The sequence below is a fragment of the Nipponia nippon genome, unplaced genomic scaffold (assembly GCF_047370975.1).
Source record: "Nipponia nippon isolate SJK-2023a ecotype South Korea unplaced genomic scaffold, ASM4737097v1 scaffold_10, whole genome shotgun sequence".
NCBI classification, from domain to species: Eukaryota; Metazoa; Chordata; class Aves; order Pelecaniformes; family Threskiornithidae; genus Nipponia; species Nipponia nippon.
In genome coordinates, this window is record NW_028262291.1 from 9,245,601 (window position 1) to 9,267,500 (window position 21,900).

A 21,900-nucleotide genomic window follows, 5' to 3' on the forward strand; every position below is an offset into this window, starting at 1 on the left:
AAAAAGAGTGAGAGGAAAAACGTTATCAGTTTTTCTTAAAAAAAAAAAAAAGAAAAACAAACAACTAAAAGAACTGCTTGGAATTCTCTATTACTTCTTTGAGAGGAATATGCTAGATCCTATAAGGGTAATATAATTACATTATTCAAATCACAGTCTATAAAAAGTCTTCACTCTAATCTACAAAGAGAACAAATGTACGAATTATACTGTAATTCAGGGAGAAAAAAATCCACATGATAAACAGCAGCTATCAAACTATAAAAAACTAAAAACACTGTATTTGAAATTTTTTCAGATTCAAAGCTGATATCACCTCTTTCGGTTATTTGTAATAATTATCACACATCATTTAAGCAATAGAGTTGGTTAGTATTCGCATTGTACTCTAAGCAGACATTCTCTTTTCATAAAAGCTGTTCCTTATCTTTTTACTTTTATTAATTTCTTACCATTTCATTCAGTTTCTTTTGTAAAGTGTATTTTGAAATCTGTAAAATAAAAGAGAGCTATTAATTAAATTGTAGTTACATTTTTTTCCAACAACTCGCATATTTAAGTATTCTCATACCTAAGATTTAATTGCATTTATTGGCAATCCAATACAGTAATATTGGTTTTGAATTAATGATGACACTATTTCTTTTATTATTCGATCACTTTACATAATTTCACTTCAATATTTAAATTATCTAAAAATACTTTACACTGATTTGTTACTGGAAAAATTTTGAAAATGCATAAATCCTTGTGTTTTCTGACACGTGTCATAAAAATAGCGTGTAAGTGGACTACAGTCTGTAAACTAGACCCTTAGAAATAAACAGAGAAGAAAACAGAGATAGAAATAAAAGTATTCCCTCAAGTCCTAGAGGAATATAAGTGTGTTCCCTGTTCGAAAAAAAAAATTCTAGGTAGATATTCTGAATAGTGGCATATAAAGACATATTGTACCAATCTTGCATGCTTTAATAATATGACTGACATTTGAAGTCATTAACACTTTTTCATACACCATTGACATCAGAGAATTTTTGCATAATACTTAAGATCGCAAGAGCTTTAGCCTCTATATCTCTTAGAACATTTAAAGAAACACTGACAATGCCTAGGGGGAAAAAAAAAAAAAAAAAAAAAAGACAGAAATGTCAAAGAACCCAGTGTGTGTAAATCTTACACAGAAAATATTACTTCTAGAAAAGACTAAGCCTAGAGAACAATCATTTTAAGGTAGAATTCGGACTCTCTGGATAGAGAGGACTACAGAAACGAATTAGAAGTTCCTCACTCTTATTTTAGTCTGATTTCCAAACAATTTTTTTCTGGGTCCACAGGTTCATTGTGACCTCCCGCTTCATCAAGTCACAGCAGAATTTCCTAGATCTGAACTATACTGTTACACAAATGTTTGATCTGTGAACATTAAACATTTAATGTTAAGCTTTTTTTTTAAAAATTTCTGTTTTATCTTACAAAAGAAAGGCCAGTGGAATCTTTCATTACTCTTGCTGTCCACATATTATGTTCAGCAGACCATGGAGGGATATTCTACATCATCTGTCCTACGCCAACAAAATCCTTTACAGCTATTGCACAGGCGGCCAGCCATGGGAATAAATTTCTTTTGCTCCTAAAATACCTTCAGTGTTAACTAAAGGATTAAGCAAACAGTCTGATACCAAGTAAATGCATCCCATTATAAGAAAATGTTAATAAGAACCAAACATGTTGCAAAATCATGGGTAATAATCCATTATAACATTTTGTTTTCAATAGAATTAATTATTATCCCACTCGGGTTTGGGTAGAAAAAGAATTAGTTCCTGGCAATACCTGAAATCTGGCAGTGCATTACAATGCTAATTCTCTTCTGTGTTGAAAAAAATACTTCAGAGTTCTTCTCATTTAATGCACTTTCAACATATCTGCCTTGGTCTTTAAAAGAAAACTAAATACTAGCTATGTCCCTATGTCTTCCTTTATTCCAAATAACTGTGAATCACAGCCACAAGTGCTCCAACACCACGTAACAATATAAAATACAATACAGAAATAACACCAAGTGGCACCAGAGTAAATTGTGCATTTATCCAACAATTTTACTGACAAACAGGCATTGGAAAGCCATGGAATAAGCGGTAAATATAGAAACCTCCTAGTGAAACAAATTAAAATAATAAAAAAGCCAGGTAGCACTGTGAGCTGGAAGGCCAGTGCGAATATTTGTTTCTGTTTAGGAGCCCAAAAGCAGAGTTTCCAGAAAGGTGAGAAGTAAGAAGACAAGAATAGAAAGAAAGAGGAAGACTGGAAATGAAAAGAAAGCACGTTTCACATGCTATTTGGACTTCTATTGAGTCTGCAGTTCTTCTGGAGGAAAAGAACTTTAGCTGGAAGGCTAACTTAAAGTAGTCTTGACACACAAGACCAGAACAGAAACTCAGTGTTAGAAAGAGAGGTGTACATGTACTAGAAAGATTAAATGAGAAGGCCTTAAAAACCTGCTTAAAAACAACTGTTTTCTTACCAGTGAAAAAACCTAAAACCAACACACTTGCATACCAAGGAAAGTTATTTAACAAAAATAATAGTTTACCTGTAATGCTTTTAATGCTTCTTTCAGTCCATCAATTTCTTTTTCTTTTGTTTCTACAGCAAGTTGATATTTTCCCTTTCAACAAAAGCTGTACTTCAGGATTTGGGCAGAATAAATGCATTTATAACAAGAATTTATCAAAAAGAATGTTATGAAAATAAAGCAGTACTCTGCTATGACAGAACAATTCATTGGTGAAAACAGGTGACAATTCAGCTAAATAATTTTAAAATGTACATATATATGGCTATAAAAAGAAAAGTGAAAACATGATAGTATATTTTCACCATTTATGACTAGTCAGTCAGTTTTAAAATTTTCTATTCTGGAAGAGACAAGCCTGACAAAGGCAGAATTAATAAGTTACTTCAGTTTAGAACAAAGATACTAAATAACAAAGGAAGTATCAGGTAAATCCATTTTCTTATCCACTGTAGCAGGTTCTTCACAGAAACAACCTTCTCAGCTTTTCCAGTCCACAAAGATTGAACTGTAATCTGCTATCACTAGAATTATTAAATACATGCAGGCACATTTTATATTTTTATATATCTATGTATGCATGTGTGTGTGTATACACACACATATATATATGCATGTGAATAAAGTCAAAGAGCTTCAGTGTACTTAAATCAGGTAAGAATCTTGGGCAGCAATCAATACAACGGAGAGCAGAATCTAGATATCAGAGAATATGCCAGGGAAAACAAATACATCCATTCAACCACCCCTGCATTCGTTTCTAACATAGCACTGGCTATGCAATCTCCTGAAACCACCCTGATGAGTAAAAGTGCGTATAATATAAATTGGAGCAAAAATTGGTCTTTCTAGTCAAACTCTCTCCTGAAACATTACAGCTTAACTTATTCTTTCAGTTACTTTGATATAAAGTACTGAAAGTACTATTCAATTCAATGGAAGTATTTAGAGGAAAAAATAAAAAAATCAGCACACAATTCTGAAACAGTGGCTGTCATTGAAAATACAAATCAAGGATTACTACGTAGGTATGTGTGGACAAACAGGATGTCTTAACAAGAAAAAACTCCAAATACAAGCAAGAAAATAACTCAACCAGATTGTATGAATGCAGCAAACAATGCAGTTTACTTTGATATACTTTCAAACCAGTTTCACCTGTTTGCGAATTTCTGTGCAAATTCTAATGAAACATATAGCATACTCATCCACTTTTAATCATTGGGATATTTAAGTGAAATGCACACACTCATTGGCTTCACTGTTTGAAACAGGCTCCTAGTATACTAAATGCAAATCCTTTATTCAGAAGAGGAAGCAGGCACTCAGCTTGGTATAAAAACTCATGTAGTTAAGCAAAATCCCAGAAATTCAGGTTTAAGTATATCTCTCTTCAGTTTAGTTCAAGTTCCTTAGGAAACCAGCTCAGGTAAATCAATAAAACCCTATTAAAATCTGGTTTTACTAAACCAGTTATAATTGTCATTTTTCACTAGTACGTGAAAAGGGCTTATCACAATTCGTCCCAAACCCCCAAAATAAAGTAAATTTTGTATAGCTTCAATATAGAACTATCAAAGAACACTTATTCCCCTACTGATTTTTAGCATAAGCAGATTTTAAAGTGACATTTCATAAGTAATTAAAAACTTCTACACACTATAAACAAAAACCCCAAAGTAACAAAGGTATGAAGAAATTTCTTTTGCAAAGGCCATAGCAAGAAAAATAATTTCACTGTAATATACTTAGTACATGTTTGGTAAGTTATATAGCATTATCTTTCGCTTATGTGCTTCACTGGATGACAAACAAGTAATTCTAACACGGTACCTTTTCTTCTTCCATGGCAAACATCCTTGCCTGTAACTTGATTGTCAGCGGCATAAAAAAAAAAAAAGAAACAACAAATCAATACAGCACATGGGATTGATTCATTTTATTCATGCAACTTGACAAGACAATGTAGTTATATTACCCTGCATAGTATACTTCCTGGTTTTTTTTTTCTTTAACTGTTCTTTAACTATAGAGTCACAATCAGCAAGCTTGTGAATCACAAATTATTTTTCCAAGAAAGAAAAACCTAATGGCTTATCAATTTCTTTTTTGCATGATATGATTGTGATGCAGCATTAGTGATAAATTCTTCATCACCACGTGCAACAGGTTCAGTTCCTGTGACTGTTCTCTGCAAGTTCTTTCAGCACTCATATTTATTGATTAGATATTATGGAGAAAAAAACCACAACCCCAATTTGAGAGACTGAAACACACTTTCAAATGTTGAACAGAATAAGTTATGTGGGAGATCTTTCGCCATGGCTTATGAATCTAGCCTTGCAGAGGACCTGCCATCTTAGAAAGGGGGGTGAAAAAAAACCCCAAAAACAGATTAAAAGAAGCATTATCCTCTCTAGGATTTTTTTGAAAAATAAAAATGAAAAATCCCAGGAAGACTGGCTTACTGGGAAGAACTGTCAAAATACAAGCACTATACTGTGTGTGGATGAAAGAAAGACCTGATTTACTTTGAGTTGTATAATCTAACATTGTATATGCAACAGAAAAATATTTTAATACCAATTGATAACATGCTATTACGCCATCATATTTTAAAATCTCCTTGTCAAAGCTAGAAGGCCTTATTTTGCTACCTGTTTTTTAAAAGCTGCCATAGCTTCTTTGTTTTGTTGGTGCAATGTGTCCATCTGATGCTGCAGAGTTTCCTGCTCATGTGAAATAACAATAGCGTGTTTTAAATATTATCTTATAACAAACCCTACATATAGTATTTCAAGAAAAACCTGATTCCTTGTTAAATATTTTTATAAAGACATGATTGATTAAAAACAAAACCTGAAGACTAAAAAGAGACATTTGTTAACTGGTAATCATCTTTTTGGTAGCAGCTTCTCTTTAATTCATGACAGGTAACAATTCTCACCTCTGGAATTCAGATTTGTTGTTGCTAGGACTTCTATAAGCAACTCTTACCCACCGTATCAGCCAGCAGAAGCAATCCAATACCCACTGCCATCTTAAGACAGCATCTTGACACAGTTCCAGGTAGTTATAATAGAATTTAAATTTTAGTCTCCATTAAAAAAAATACAATCCCATTAAAAATAACAACCTGTTATTCTGTTTTTAGTTAAATTTCAGTCTTTTAACAAATTACATGAGAGAGCCGAAGGAGGGCAGAAAAGACTAAGCGTAAGGTGATAGCGTAAGATTTTTATCATCCTACTGCCTGGCTTTACCCTCATCCATAAAAGCAAGAAAATGAGTTAAAGATGTACTATTATTTTTATTTTTGTTATTATTTCATATCATAATCTCATAGACTAATACTACACTCTGCAAGTTGGAAATCTTTAACATCTTTAAGCATCATGTCCCTATACAAGATAGTAAAAAAAAATCTCCCACAATCGAGGTGAAGTAATGTTTGTAAGATCAGGTTTTTTTAAGTTCTAGACACTAAGAAATATTAGGTAAAGGTAGTCAAGAGGCTCTGTCCTTGAACAGCTATCTCAAAATACAGATGAGTGTTTAGCTAAGAAATATTAGTGTGAAGTAGGATATGATTAAGTAATGGCTGCACAAAAATATAAATTGAGACTATTAAAGAGAATGACTGGGAGAAAATAAATTGATCATGTTTCACACACGAGACATCTAATTTCTTCTCCTGCCTTAAATGAGAAATTGAGAGTTTTTCAGACATAATGCCCGTTCCAAAATTGCTACTTTCTCCAGCAAATTGGTGTTACTTTCAAGTTCCACAGGTGAGAGCTGTTGCCCTTTGATACAAGACAAGAATCTGTGGAGGTTTTAGATTCATCTACATACTCATTAATTCATTGTAAGATAGGTAGAGAAAGTTTTGATTTGCATTGAACAAACAATACCACATGAATAAATATTCAAAAATGTGAAAACAAAAGTCTTGAGGAATGTTTTCCTCAAGTTGTCACTTAGAACTGTGTTCAAAGACACAGGTTCTCTAGTGGGTAAAGGGCACATCAAATATGCTAGAAAGCCAGAAATGGTACTGCAGGGACAGCAAAATCAACTATTCTCAGTGGAGTATTCCTACTCACCACAGGAATAAAATTTTGTATCCACAGTACTGTCGAATCAAGATGACACTTCTTTAGATTATAGGAATTCAAGCCAATATTATATACTAATTTATGTAGATATAAGTTCTGTTTCACAGAACAGTCATCCTTTACACAATTTTGTCATTGATGTAATTGATAACTGGAAATAAGCATTACTGAGCTCTTCATAATATACCACAGTCTTCCTTGTACTGTATATTCAAGTGATGTATTTTACTATAAAAAAAGAGACTGGGAAGTTTCTACAAATATTCATTTCCTAACAGGCCTCACAGCCAAGACTATTAAATAAAATGATTATATATAACTTTTTCAGAAATTCAGTTTTGGAATAAATTTTCCATACATGCCATGTATGCGTGGTGCAGGGAGAGTGAAGAACAAAGTTACTTTTTGAAAATATAAGCAAAATCACCTTTGATATTGTGATGTTATAGTAAGCATAATGAGTATACTCATTAGATTTAAAGGAATATTTTCTCCAGTTATTCTGTCTTCCGTACTCTAGTATATTGTTTCCAAGAGCAGCAACAATATTAATAAAATGTAGACAAAGATTTGCTTTAAAATTGTAATATTAAACCAGAAACTTAGCTCAAGCCATGTCTTTAGTTTAAACTAGTTTGCGAAGTTTGAGGTAAAATAAAATATATACTGAATCACAGAAACGTTGACTGAAAGGGAAAAAAATATAACAGAACCTTTAGCTTTAGACAGTAGTAAGTGTCTACTTACTGAACTACTATTGAGGTTAATTTGATTCTGCATTCAGAAACCATCAGGTCACAAATTCAATTTAACTGTCATACTTGCATTTTCATCTTACTGGAATCTTCAGAATTGGAAACTCCTATTAGCTTGTTCCTTTGAAGTTGCAGAGCTCTACATATGTGTTCACATGAAGTTCCTAAAATCTACAACTCATTGTTTACATAAGGTTTGCCATGTTCCAACGTTAAATGGAAAATGCAGGAAAAAAAAATATTTCACCTAACTGCCTGAGTCCCATCTTATTATTAACTGTAAATTAAATTGCTGTGAAGGTCTCAGAATGAATGGAAATCATCCCTTTTGAACCCAGATTATTAAGAACTGCAATGCTAGGTTAAGAAAAGCAAAGAAGGGTTACAAATTGAAAGCACTGTTGCTTTTACAAATATAAAATGTTTCCTGTTTCTGTGTGCACATATATATCTTTCAGAAAAAAAGCACATAGTTAGGATTATTAATTTAAGATGGTTAGGATGAACTCCAAGATGAAATAGTCTTCCTTTACTACTAAGATGTTAAATATCCCAAGATCAAGGATAGAGCTGAAATTATTGTTTTTTCTGTGATCGTAAAATATACAGAGTGAAGCCTTTTATCTTGTGACCTAGTGACAGGGGTCATAGGTTTGATTGTATTAGAGAAGGGAATGGATTTCCTATGAAAGCATAACCTCAGGAGCCCTAAGCCTAAGAAGAATGTTATACTTTAGTGAAAACTTCATTCTGAGCATTTAAAAGCTGACAAACCCCTTTTGAGTATGTCTAACAAATTTCTGTTTAATATAATTTTTTGGAAAAATCGTCACCTCCAAAACATTGCAAGTGAAGTTGTTTGTACAACTGCACTGGTACTTGCACTTGTCAAATACAAGCATAATACAGAGAAGCTGCTGCGTAGCTTCCCCCGCGCTAATGTGTCAACATGCCTCATGTTAAGCTAAATGTCTTATTGCTTCAATATTTACATCCCTTTTGACTGCAGATTTCCAGTCATGCCAAATACTATGATGGCACTCTTTTGTTAATCAGATTTCTAGGTTGGGCACAATCCAAATCAATATAAAAACTAAAGAAGTTCACGGCTAGACAATAAACTATTGGCTACCACATTCTACTACTAGAAATTACGATAGCCTGAAAAAGGGGAACGGTACCAAATCACAATCCATATTAATATTATATTAAAATTAAATCCCAGCAGTTAAAATACTAAAACCATGTAGGAAAGTTACCTTCTGCCACTCAAGCTCCTGTTTCTCTACAACAATTTTACTTATTTGATCTTCATAATTAATCTCTGTTTCCTAGTTAAAAAACAAACAAGTTTACATAAGACAGTACCTGCAAATCAAACACCAACATAAGTCGTGTATTCATACTCATCTTCCTTTATAGTTCAGTACACAGAACAGTATGTGCCTACACACTGGACAGCAAAAAAGGAAACAAAAGCTCTCTGAATGTGGTAAAACAGCAGAGGAGTTCAGCTGTTTTGGTCAGAAAATTTGCAGAATAAATATCTTAGATTGAAATGCATAGCAGAGGATCAGGAGCTAGGATTATAGCTCTCTTAATTAGCAGGAACAGTTCCCTCTTCATACATATTCTCTTCTGCATCTTACAACAAAACCAGACTCAAAGGGAATAAACCAGACGACTTCACAGCTGAAAAATGATTTAATATTCTGATGAACCAAGTTAAAATACTGAGATGAAGAGAAATTCAGCAAGCTGCAATTAGTGCTTCAAGAATCAATTGTTAGACAACGGTTAATGAGTCAGAATCTTTGGGACATCTTAATTATTCAACTTCAAGCATTTGAATCTTTATTCGTTTTGACATCTCACAGGACAACTGAAAGTTTGCCTGTAAGTCAGCAATTACTTCTGTTATTATGGAAAAAGTGAAATATTTATCATCACCTTCTGTGCCAAGAAGCCTCCTGACCTACCAGATGAAAGTAAGAAGTTAAACAGAAGTCATGGATAATCAACATGTATTTTTGATAAAATGAGATACCTGAAAATCCGAAAAGTCTAAAGTTTCCTTCACAATCCAGAAGATGGACTAGTAACAGGAAGGTGCGTTACATCTCCTCTTCTTGCAGAAGCACTTTGTCAAGAATCAAACTATTACTGTGGTAATAAATGAGACTTATCTGCTGATAATCACAGTTACTAAAAATTTATGGGAATTTTCCTGAAATATTCTGGCATTAAAGTCAAATTTTCCTAACTAGAATCAGCTTCCCTTTTAAGTCAAATTTTTATGAGCACTGGCCTTCTCATACAATACTCAAAGGAAGAACAACAGGTTCCCCTATCAAACACTCATGACTTCTTGCGAGAACAGCATTTAGGCCTTTGATGTATACCATAAGCAATTCACTGCTGTCCTGTTACTGCATACAGTCAAAATAATGAATATCCTTTAAAGACCTAGAGAGCTACACTAATGTGTTGTTCTGAGCTTCAAAAGGCTGATTTCCTGCCTTTTCTCTGCACACTGATAATCACCTTGAAAAAGTGACCACATTAAGGTAAGATTGACTTCTCTCTGATGAATTGGTGCACTAGTAACATTTATTGAGGTCTTGTGTTGGACACACTCCAATAAGGGCCAAACCGACTGAGTATTCCCGATACTTGAACTGTGTTCTCTGAATTACTGTATTTTGATATATTATGTGCACCTTTATGCTTTTTCAAGTTCAACTTCCCCACTCCAGTTTAAAACCTGCATTCTAAATTGATGAAAAAATAAGCACTCTTGAAATGACTCATACCTCAACAGCCCAGACTACTGCAAAAGAAGTGGCTATAATCCTCAGGGAACCAGTGACAGCTCAAAAAAAAAAAAAAAAAAAAAGCCATTTATGGATCTCTCTAGTAAAAAAGTAAAAGCAGGCCTCAAAAAGATTATTCTCTTTATATCAGGTTTTAAGTAAAATTCTACTGAATTGCAATACCATGAACAACTATTACTTACCATGAAGGAAAAAAAAAAAACAGAAAGAAATATCACCTCTGGATGAAGTGATCAATTTTCTGAAACAGTGAAAGAGAAAACAGGTTCTTCTGCCTTCCACAGCGAAGCAGAGAATACAAATGTTTTGGCTACAAAAAATAAAGTACGCTGCATCTTTAAGAAATGCAAAGCTTTCCTAAACCCAGTACAAATGAGGGTTCCAAGTTTTTAATACAAGGATATTTACAAAACTTCAGCAATTTGTGCAGAACTGTTTTAAAGTAGATGTTGCAACCCTTTCTCACTTAGTATAACGTTTGATCCATAGTCCCACTGTACTACCAATAGAAATAAAATGGCAAAATATGTCCAAAGGTGATTTAAAATAGGTTTTTGACACTGACATCTCTTATAGGTTTTAGGGTCAAAACTGACTTCCTTAATTAACAGGCAGTTTACAGGCACATGTGTGGACAGAAATAACACGTTTCTATCCACCGGAGGCTCCTCCTAAGCATTTCAAGAGTTACTTGTGGGATCTAAAAATATGCCTCAACACTCACGTGAATTTTACATATAAAATATTGAACATATATTTAAAATTAAAATTTGGCTCACAGAGAACTAGAGAAAAGTTCTTTAGCTTCTGCTTCTCTGATAGGTACCTGCAGAATATAGATGGAGAAGAGACCAAAAGATTTCATATGCTTTATGGTAAAAAAAAAAAAAAAGGAAAGAAAAAAAAAGAGAGAGAGAGAACTGAAAACGTTATCAATGCTTCCCAGTTCTGCCTTAACAAATAGTACTTTGGAGTTGCAATGAATTTGTTTTCTGATACTAATCTACAAGTACTGAGAGAAAATACATCCCTCTAAGTTCCCCGGAGTGATAAAAACAAATAAGGTTGACTTACAGCTTCTTACAGAAGTGTAATCTTAAGCAATTTGTCATTAAGCAACAAATGGTATTAAAATGATATATTATTAGCAAAAGCCTGTTCAAAATTGTAAGAAGAAAGGATTATAAAATCCGACCCTTAAACATGCCATGTAAATTATTCCTAAACTAATCAAAATGCACTACAGTATTATTCTTCCCTAACTCCAGACTACATATTTCTACCGCTTCCCTGTGCAGGCACTAGCATATGTAAGGGTATTTCACAGACAAACCCAGAATTTTGATCCGGTGCACAACTAAATAGGGAGGAGGAGGTGGCCAGTTATCCCATGGATCAGATCTAGCCTCAAGGAATCGAAGAATGTGTACCAGTCCAACAGAAGCAACAGTAACATGTTGCTGCAGGAGATGTAGCATGGACTTAGATCAACATAAAGGACAGTAAAGCTGCCCGCAGCACACCTGAAGTACCTGCACAATTGAGTCCTAAGATGCTTTTTCATAACATGCTAGCTAATTTTTCAAGTACATATTTTGAAAACATGGAAACTAATCACACTGATTACTGCATTTCTTCAGCTTTATGCATATAACTGGCTCTCCTTTCCTCTGTAAACTCATCTAGTTTGGTGTATTTGTTATAAGCCGAAAACTCAAGTTTAGAGCATTTACAAAACAAACTTCAAACTGCAACTAGCATCAGACAAGAAATACAGCTGTGAAGATAAAGCGGTAACAGAGATTAAAAAAGCTTAACATATGCACTGTGACGCTGACCTCACTAAAATTTATCGCAAATATATCACTAATTTCAATGGTTGTTGGAGATCAACAAGTATCTATCCATATTAAACTTCCCATGAAATAAAGGGAAAAGAACGTAATATTTTAAAGGGGAGCAGCGTAGCAGATACTAGCGTTACAAATTCTTGACACAGAAAACTTCTATTCAAATAGACTGGGCTTACCAAAATGCAACTGTTACCTAAATGAAACCAAGCCTTTGGTGTATATAAAAAAAGAGGTAATTTTAGTACAAAACAACAAAAAGATTTTATGAACAATGGAACTGTCAGACTATTTGTAATCAAGCATATGCACCATTTCAATTTTAAAACGTGTAAGTATTTTAAATCCTAATGAGGACACTGAAAAGAAAATACTCACAGAAGTACATTTTTGTGCAGATACTTGGTTTAAAATTTTACAATTGTTCTAAGAAAGAGCATGTTAAAATTTAAGACATTTATAATTGTTAACTCCCACATCCACACCGAGCACTTTACATTTAACTAAATGAATACAATCATACAAGTTTGAAAACTGCATTAAATTCCATTTTAAGTGAGCCCTTTGCTTTGAATACTAAAGAGGATAAGAACCAAAGTTAAGTGAACAACACTCCTCCAACTTAGTCCCAAATTATAAAGGAAAACCTGGAAGCTATCAAAAATGTGTATATATGTAACTACTGTTGAAAAAAACAAACATCATAAATCCTTAAACTGAGAATGACTATTACATGATAAAAATGTTCTCATGTGAAATCACTAACAATTATAAGCCTTATCCATCATTTTTACTTCTTTCAAAGGACATTTATTGTTTATCCATTTTGAATTGAAAGCTTTTAAAACTTGTGTGAAGCACTTTTTTTTTTTTTTTTTAGAAGTTCCACCAGCTGTTTAATAAGACAAAAACATTTTTGTTATACTTAGGAGAATAATATTGTATATAACTTCGATGAGGTATCAAAAAACCACAAAACCTTAAAAGTGATCATTTTTTGATGCCTTAGGACTACATGGATTTAAGTGTTTTTATAAAAAAGGACTACCATAACAATAAAAGAGGAGTAATTTGATGGTTTATTTACTCGTTATAACCTTTAGAAAGTGTCAAGCCTTCTTTAAAGTGTTTGCTTCAGGCTGTAGTTTTACAAGATGGGCTGTGGATTGGTCAAGCCCCCTCGATTCTTGACCCTGAACAGATTTAGGAACAGAGTACAGCTGGCTCATGTCCAAGCAGCCAAAACTGCTGCTAGGTACTTTTATTATCTTTTTCGAACTCATAATCTACCTCCTACAAAATTGCACATCCAATTTCTCATGCAGGTCAATCAAATAGTACTCATAGAAACTACAGTTTCTGATTGTTTCATACTATAATTAGAATACCCTTCATGAACTAAACCATCCAGTACAACTTCTAGTAGACCGCATTTATATCCTTCTTAAGTTTTGTTCCCAGGACAAATGTTAAAGGGAGAGAAAATATTTGCAACAGCTTTATTATAACTTTAGTTCCTGATACAACATTTTTGGATCTTAATAGTTACAGTTAATGAAACCTTTAGTAACCATATATTTGGAATTTATTCTCAAAAACATTCCTTTTTCAGAAGCAGAGAAACAGAAATGTATACCAACCACCTCTTTTCCTTTGGAAATCTTTCATTGCTCTGTCCTTGATTCCACTGCATAGGCTGCAATTGCTCTATATTTAAATAAATCTCATCTATCTAAATACATTCCTTTAAATGCTTGCATTGAAACTTATGATGCTCTTCTCTCCAACTTCAAGTAATCAGTTCATAATCAAAAGCCACATTATTTGCTAACACAGAAGTTATAAGCTAACACACTGCTTACTGACTTGAATAACAACGTTGTGTATGTCACAGTCACGAGATCCATAAACATCTGTACTGCTTATTCTTTTATATCCACATACTTACTTTTTTGTTTTCTTATTTTAATATTCAGCTTTCCTTGTTTCCATCATTTTGCCAAAAAGTACCCTAATTTACAGTTAGGCAGAAAATCCAGTTATAAGTCTGCTGGGATTTTTTGTTCTGTTTCTCTGAAGCCTGTATTAGTGGTGTCCTGTTTGCCAACTTCTAGGTAACAAACAAAAAAAAGCCACCCACATTTCTATTCTGTGTTATTTTATCATTGTTTCTCCCCCCATTTCCTCTTTTTACTCTATCCTTTAAGAAAATCAAATAAAGCTCTTCACCATTCTTATTGTTTCTTAGCAGTTAAAATTGTTGCTTGCAATAAACCTCACCAAAATCTTTCATTTCCCTAGCATCCTCTTTATTTCTAGAAAATATTTCTGCCTTACTTTCTAAAACAGTAATTGTCCTTCTCATGAATAGAAACTTCAAAATACAGTATTAAAACCTTCTTTCTTTCATGATTCTATACTTATCCTATGCAACAGCTTGAAGATAACTTAAAACCAAACTCTTTTTCATTTAAAAAAAAAATTAAATCTTTATTTCTGCAACAGTTTCCTTCAATCTCACATTTTTGGTCACTGTAGATTATTGTTTCCACAGAGCTGCCTATATAGCTACAGCAGGTGCCTCTGGTGCCCTTTTTAGCTTTTCTGCTATTACACACATCTGAAGGTGGTGGTTCTCCTGCAGAACACACCTCCAACAAGGTTTAGCTTTGGGTGCGTTGTAATGTTTCTGGGGTTTTTTAGGTCTAGATATAGCACAATCAATACGACCGTTATGATCGTAACTGGCATGTCCACCAACGTTGTAACACCACTAATAACTCAAGTTTAGTCCTTCTGCTGTGCTCCTTCTGATAAGTAAGTTTATGGTTTCATCAACTTTCTTCACATAATATCTCAAAAACCAGTTTGCCTTTTGGGCCCAAGTGACATTTCCAAATACTAACCTTATACTGCCACTTTCAATTTTCATCTCAATACTGAACTCCACTTGCCCATCTTATCTGTGAAACACTGCTAAACAGACGAGTTAGCTCTGCACAATTACGTACATCTCTTCCATTCTGGAACAGAGTAGCTCAGGTGTCCTGACCCACAATGAGCTATATGCTGCTACGCTGTGCAGTGCAAACATCTTCATAGTTGCCAGAAAGCAGAAGTACATTTTAGTTAAGGGTGAGCAAAGCTCCTTCATGTCCTTCCTCTAAGAAAACCTAGAAATAGGCCACTGTGCTGAAGAACTTGGATTAGAATAGCCAAAGCCATAGCAAAGGCAGAGTAAGAGGAATTGAGGTAAACTTGCTCAAATCTATCTGAAAGGAAGAGCACATACGGCTCCGCAGAACTAGGGTGAGCTACAGCTGTCGAGAACAGCAACCAGAAAAAATTCCAGGTGTAGTGTTGTGAGAGCCATAATGCCTGTGTCATGACAACAGACACGACTCAGGATTTGTCTCTTTTTGCAAATAAGTAAGTGAATACCCTTGCATTTTCTTTCTCAATGACTGCTCACTGGCCATCAGCAGGACAGTGGGTAAGCACAAAAGGGAGGCCTAATTTATATCAAAACAGGAGACAGAACAGAAGACAGAAAGGGACAGAAACTAGGAAAAACAGGGAAAGCAAAAAGAGGGGAAAAGAGCATTAGGGGCAGGGAAGGAAACTAGACTCAACAGCAGCAAAATGATGGGATCAACTAGCCTTTAAAGAACATTCCTGTCCACAACATGGAACCGATTCCAGAAGTCTCAAGCTCCCGCATTCCTGTGCTGTGAGCAGAGATATGAAATTCCCTGGCAAATCAGACATCTCACCCCCACTTCCCGTGGCTGATTGTAATACCACCTGCTATGTCAATGTACTCCTTTGGCTCAGGCAAGGGAGATGTTCTATTTAGTGCCTGACATAAGCAGGATGGTAACTACCAATAACAAGTCAATATGGCTTCAATTTACAAAATTCAGGGGCAGGGAGTGGGTTTCAGGGTTTTAAAAGAAAATATTTAAAGAATCCTATATTAAAATATTTGAACATATAAAAGGTTTTTATGGGTAAACTCAATGCCCTTTGCAACTCTAATGTTCTTTAACGCAACATAGTTTTATTTTATGGTAAAGAAAAATTACATTGTGAGAAATGTGAGAAAATCTGGGAGCTGGACAAGACTTAAGCAAAGTAGTTTAGTTAAAAGATAAGCACTACCAAGTTAAATCTATATCATAACTGCCCAAAGAGAAAAGAGCAAAATTCATTCTTTGTAATTTTTACTAAACAGCAAAGTATCAAATCTCAAACTCAAGGCACAAATGACAGAATCTACAGTATTAGCCAGACTTTGTGATGTCCCAGTCAAAGCCAGAAAGAGCCTCAACAGGTGCTTGTCTTCAGGTATGGAATAAGGTCACTGAAACTTGTCCTCTGCACCAAAGAAAAACATAAGTAAAATTTTAAAAGTCATCATTAAAATTTATCTTCCATGTGTTCAGCTAATCAACACCTCCACTGCTTCAACCGCTACCAAACATACCCATACCCCCAGGGTATTAGAATACATTTTTATGCAAGTAAGGAAGAATTTCCTTGATTTCTTATGTTTACAAGCTTTTCTGGCTAAGGATGTTTTTCTGTATCTAGTACAAGAAAGAAAATATTTCAATACACAACATAGGTGCTTTTTTGTCCTTGTCATCATTATCTTTAAACCTAATGTCAGTTGTCCTATATGCATTGTACTTCAGGAAGCATTAAAGACTTCCCATTTGACCTACTATGCCGCAACTTGATACTGTCAAAATCGATCATATTTATCCCTTAAGAAAAGGATTGTCTCATATTACTCAACAAAATGAGCTCAGCTGCCTGCAGAACAAGGCTGGCAGATTTTGGAACAAAGTGAATGGGATATCCACCACAAAAGAATCGCTGGGCTGATCAGGGCTTGATGAGTGGGAAAGCTAAACTGGCAAAAAAATAGAAGGACATTCAAACTATTGGAGTGTGAAGTAATCCCTGGAGGGCAGGGGGAAGAGTAATATTTTTTGTAGCTTCTAATTACATACATATTCATACTAAGTCAGTTCATATTAAGAACAAAGACTCTATGAACACCTAAAGGAATACAGTGAAGCTGTATCAATATAATAATTTAAGCAATGTATTCTCCAGAATAAACATGCACCGCTACCATTAACTGGGATTTCATCTGTAAAACAGATGAACAGTCAATTAAAGAAAAAAGAATTATGGGCAACTCCTCTAAATTATTTTTATTTTAAGAGTTTAACTACAGCTATATGTTTAACCAAGAAAAGTGAAAAAACAGGCAGACGCTTGGAAATAATGCATTTATTTAAATAAGTATATTCAGAAAAATGAAATTTCTACTTTAAAATAGTATGGATTGTATCAAGTCTCAAAATATTTTAATACTTAATTGTTTTGAGTTTAATTTTTATCTGTCTAACTTTGCACAGATAATGTAATCTGCAAATTTATTTTTATCAATTTGAATTTATACTGCAGAGAACCAACCATTCAAGGCAGTTTATTAAATTCAAAAATACATGATAGTTCCTGTTCTGAAGAGACTCCTGTCTAAGTGACAAGCAAGACCAACAATGGGAAGAGAAACAGAAGCAAACAGAGGTAAAATATCTCATCTAAGGTCAAGCCACAGGTCAAAGACAAAATTAAGAGTAAAATCCACTATACTTGGCTATACTGCCTCCATCCGGCTATCAGTCTACTGTCAGCCTCACAAGCAACTTAGAAAAGAAGTGGCAAAAGCAGTAAGAAACCAGCAGAGCTTTAACTATAACTTGACTTTCTTAGTTAGCAGATGATATGGTTTAAATTGGTGTGTTTCGTTCTTGTCCATGGAGAAACGACCATGGTGCAAGACAAACACTGTAATTCTCTGAGTTAGTGCCGTATTTTGGTCTATGCATTATCTCTTTCTCGGGACCGATTATAAATTTACAGAATAACCCTGTGCTGGTTGGATTTGTAAGAGATTCATAGCAAAAATCAGGAGAGGATTTCGTAGCATCATTTTTTTAAGCAAAAACATCCATACAGAGTCCTACTTAAAAAAACTAAAAATTAATGGCATTATGCATGGCTATATTATTTTATAACTGTTGCTTGTTCAAAATATTAATGTTTTCTATTCCCATTTTCAAACATACTAAGCAAGCAGTCCCGATTTGATTGTTAAAGCAAAGCAAACAACAAAAACGCATGCAGGGATATTTTAAGATTTCAAATTGACTATCTGTAAAATGATTAACTTCTTTTTTTTAACTTAAATTACTTAAATTTGTAACTACAAACAGGTAATTTTTTATTTTTTTAGGATGAAGGAAGGCTCAGATGTTTTAGAAATTGAGGGCCACGTCTTAACTACGGAATTGGCTCTTGGCGTTAGCATCAATTTTGAAACTAAAATCACCTTTAAGCGAAAAAAATACTCACCCTCCTGAGTCAACCTCTTATAAAAATCACAGTCGCTTATTCTCATAGTATAGTAGATACAAGAGAGACAACACCAAAAAATCCCCAAAGAAGAAACTCCATGGCACTCTAAATTAAACATTGTAGGCTCTGACCAAGTGCATTAAAAGGCAAAGTTGAGTTAACAATGTAAATGGAATTCAGCTAACAGTTCTTATAAAGAAAAAGTACACTCCAATAATTATTATAAAAGTTAAATTCCTCAGACTTTACTTTTTAACACAAAAATAGTTAGACTACACTAAACACTACCATTGTAACGACAGTCTACGGACCAGACCACGGTGAATTTCAACAATACTGCACCAAGAAAGTAGAATCATGCAGCTTTTTTCTTGGATTTCTTTTTTATGGCAGTCATTCTTCTGTTTACGGTTTTTTAAAGAGAGGATTAGAGCATTTAACTTAGATCAAAATAAACATAAATCAAGCCCATCATCAATACTAATATTTTTAAAGTAATAATACACATCTTTTGAACAGGTCAAATTCATCAAATGCAGAAAGATATACTTTAGGTCTTTCAAAAATACAACAGTTAAGAAACACTAAGGGGAGAAATAGAAACAAATGTTTACAGACACACACCTGAAAAAGTAGCCACGGAAAAATATAACTGAAAAATTAATCACAGCAAAATATAGCTGTCTTCAACAGCGCAGAAACAATTTTATCTTAGTACTATGAGATTATTCAATTCATATTTCAAAAACAAAACACACACCCCCAAAACTCACATGCTATTATTGTAGGGCTCTAGCTTAATAGTTTAGCAATTTAAAAATGGTGAAATAAAGTGGATTTGGTTATGACAGTAGCTATTTGACCTCTTAGGTAATTCTGAAAAGCACAAGTAAACAGGCAAAAATAAGTCAAAATTACTGCTTTTTTTTTTGCAAATGGTAAATCAATCTATTAAATGAGAAAGACTGATGGACTTGGCAATGACTTGGATTCTTTCTTTCCTTTTCTTATCAAAGGCTGCTCTTAAAGAGAAGAACTACCATGAAATACAAAAATTTAATGTAGATCATTTTTGTCAATAGCCTGGTGACCAACTGTAGCAACTTTGTACATTATTATAGGAAAGCCAAATTTGCTCCCATGCAACCCTGCTGTCTTTGTGCTGTCTACAGCGACATTTCTAATACAGACACTGCCTAAACCTATGACACTTAAAAAAAAAAAAAATCCTGGTTGGTGAACTACTTATCATACAGCATGAAGCTTACCCACACTTATGCAGCATTCTTCTGTGATTACAGAAAAGGAGACAGAAATAAGACAAAGAAACAATAAAAAACAATATAAACACATTTACCCTTCTTATACGCAGTTCTTCTATTGCCTCCAATAAACTTGTTTTAAAGTCTAACAGTCGAATGGAAAGTAATGTCTCTGACGGACTTTGAAGAGCAGAGTCAAGAGCCTGCGTTTTAAAGTCTTCATCCATTCCTAGAACTTGTTTCTGCAAAATAAAAACGTGGTTTTCCTCTCCAGTTTTACCTTTAAGAGAATATTCAAACTGCAAAACTTGCAAATGTGGAAGTAAATTCTTTTTGCAAAGAGTAAAACTACTAGTTATAGCCATTATGCAATTAAAAATATTTTCATTTTAAACTAGTGTGCAATATTGTAAAAGACAAACAGCTTTATCAATAATTCACCACATTCATTTGTTTTGCCTCTTTATTTTTGGCTTGGTTTTAGTTTTAAACAAAGGCTGTGATGAGCATGAAAAAGGTAGTAGTACAGTTGGTTTTTTTCCAGAGCTACTGCCCTGCACTGGCATGAAGGTATTGCAACTAATGCATCAGGCCGTGAAAGAGTGTAACACTACCTACCTCAAGATTTAAAACAATTACAAGACAGGCTCAATTTTAAAGACCTTCAGACTGGCCTGAAATTATGACCTGAAGGTAATATCCATGGCTTCTGCTTCTGAATTTTAATAAGAAAACTTTTTGGTTCTGTTCCCACAAGATCAAGTATCAAAACGTTGTACTCTAAGCTAGCTACATCAACTGTTGTGAAGCAAGGAGTTACGCTAACGTAAGACCCACGTGTCTCTGTAGGGACAAAGCGTGTTTGTTAGTGACATCAGAGATGATTACGATACTTAGTCAGCATTTGATTTACAAAAAGATGACAACTGTACATATTCCAGCTGTACTTTCCAGATTATGTTTTTTAGTACTTGAGGCTGAATTTCCACCAGTCCGCTAGAATACATAATGCTATCCCTTTCCAGAGACACCCCACGTGTGTTTCCGTACTAAGAATTAAAGAGGTAGGGGTAGAGCACAGGAGTTATGACTGACCTGGCCACTGCCACAGAACCCTTAGGAAGGAATTCCTGCAGGAAGAACAGAGACCTGGTCTGTATCACGGGGCCATAACAACCACAAATCAGGGCTCACCACTTTTTCTGCTGTTGTCTAAATAAAACCCTAACATAGATCAAATTTAAGCTGCTTGGTCATGGATAATAGATTGATTCCCTGCTTAGCTGCCCCACCACAAAAGTTATTCTAAGTTACCGAAATAATGGTTTTGCTAAAAACAGAAAAATCAGGTTTGTTTTTGTCTTCCATCTTAAAACATATGACTAATACTGAACTGTTCAATATGAAATACTTATATCAGTTCTTTTGTCACTGTCAAAATGTGTATGTTTGAAGGACTTCTGAAGAGGCACTGAATAAAAGTCTGAAGACCCATGTACAAACATGTACCCCTTCAGGCAACAAATCTGTTGTGTCAATGTGCCAACATGAATCAGGCATTGTGCAGCCAATCTGCTTACATTTTAGACACAGTTTAGGCCTAGGTTGCTGGGTGGTTTTTTGGTTTGGTTTGTTTTTTGGGGGGAGGCAGGGGGTGTTGTAAGTAAAGCATCAGGATAAAAAAAACCACACTATTTTTTTTTAGCCAAAGAATTTAGAATTGGTGAAGTCAGACTCTCCCAAAAGCACATTAAGAAACTTGCTTCTTTCACCCAAGTTTTCAAAATTGTTTCCTTACTGATAGATGTTGTACCACTAATTCATGAAGCACAACTACAAACAAAACTTTTGATATCATATCAAGTATCGGGAGATCACCATAGCTACAAAACTAATAAAAATGCTAATACTATGCACAATAGATTAGGCATGGAGCCATTTGTTTTCACTTTTAATCATGCTATATTCTGATCTGAAGGGTAAGATTTTGTGAATATAATGTTAAGACATGATGCAAGTTCTAATTCTATTGCTGTCAGCTGATATTACAGCTTTGGAGTTGGGGGATTCT

At 34.2% G+C, this 21,900-nt stretch overlaps 1 protein-coding gene across 1 annotated transcript in view; it reads right to left on the minus strand.

Annotated features, from left to right (window-relative positions):
- CCDC73 (coiled-coil domain containing 73) overlaps window positions 1-21,900 on the minus strand; it is a 75,365-nt gene that overhangs the window by 37,266 nt on the left and 16,199 nt on the right. Inside the window, exons 2-7 of the mRNA XM_087743892.1 lie at window positions 19,925-20,071; window positions 8,708-8,779; window positions 5,233-5,304; window positions 4,409-4,444; window positions 2,594-2,668; window positions 453-491 (exon numbers count right to left, since the gene is read on the minus strand). Of these exons, the coding sequence (XP_087600018.1) occupies window positions 453-491; window positions 2,594-2,668; window positions 4,409-4,444; window positions 5,233-5,304; window positions 8,708-8,779; window positions 19,925-20,056 (426 nt within the window). The 5' untranslated portion in view covers window positions 20,057-20,071. The remainder of the gene's footprint in view (window positions 1-452; window positions 492-2,593; window positions 2,669-4,408; window positions 4,445-5,232; window positions 5,305-8,707; window positions 8,780-19,924; window positions 20,072-21,900) is intronic.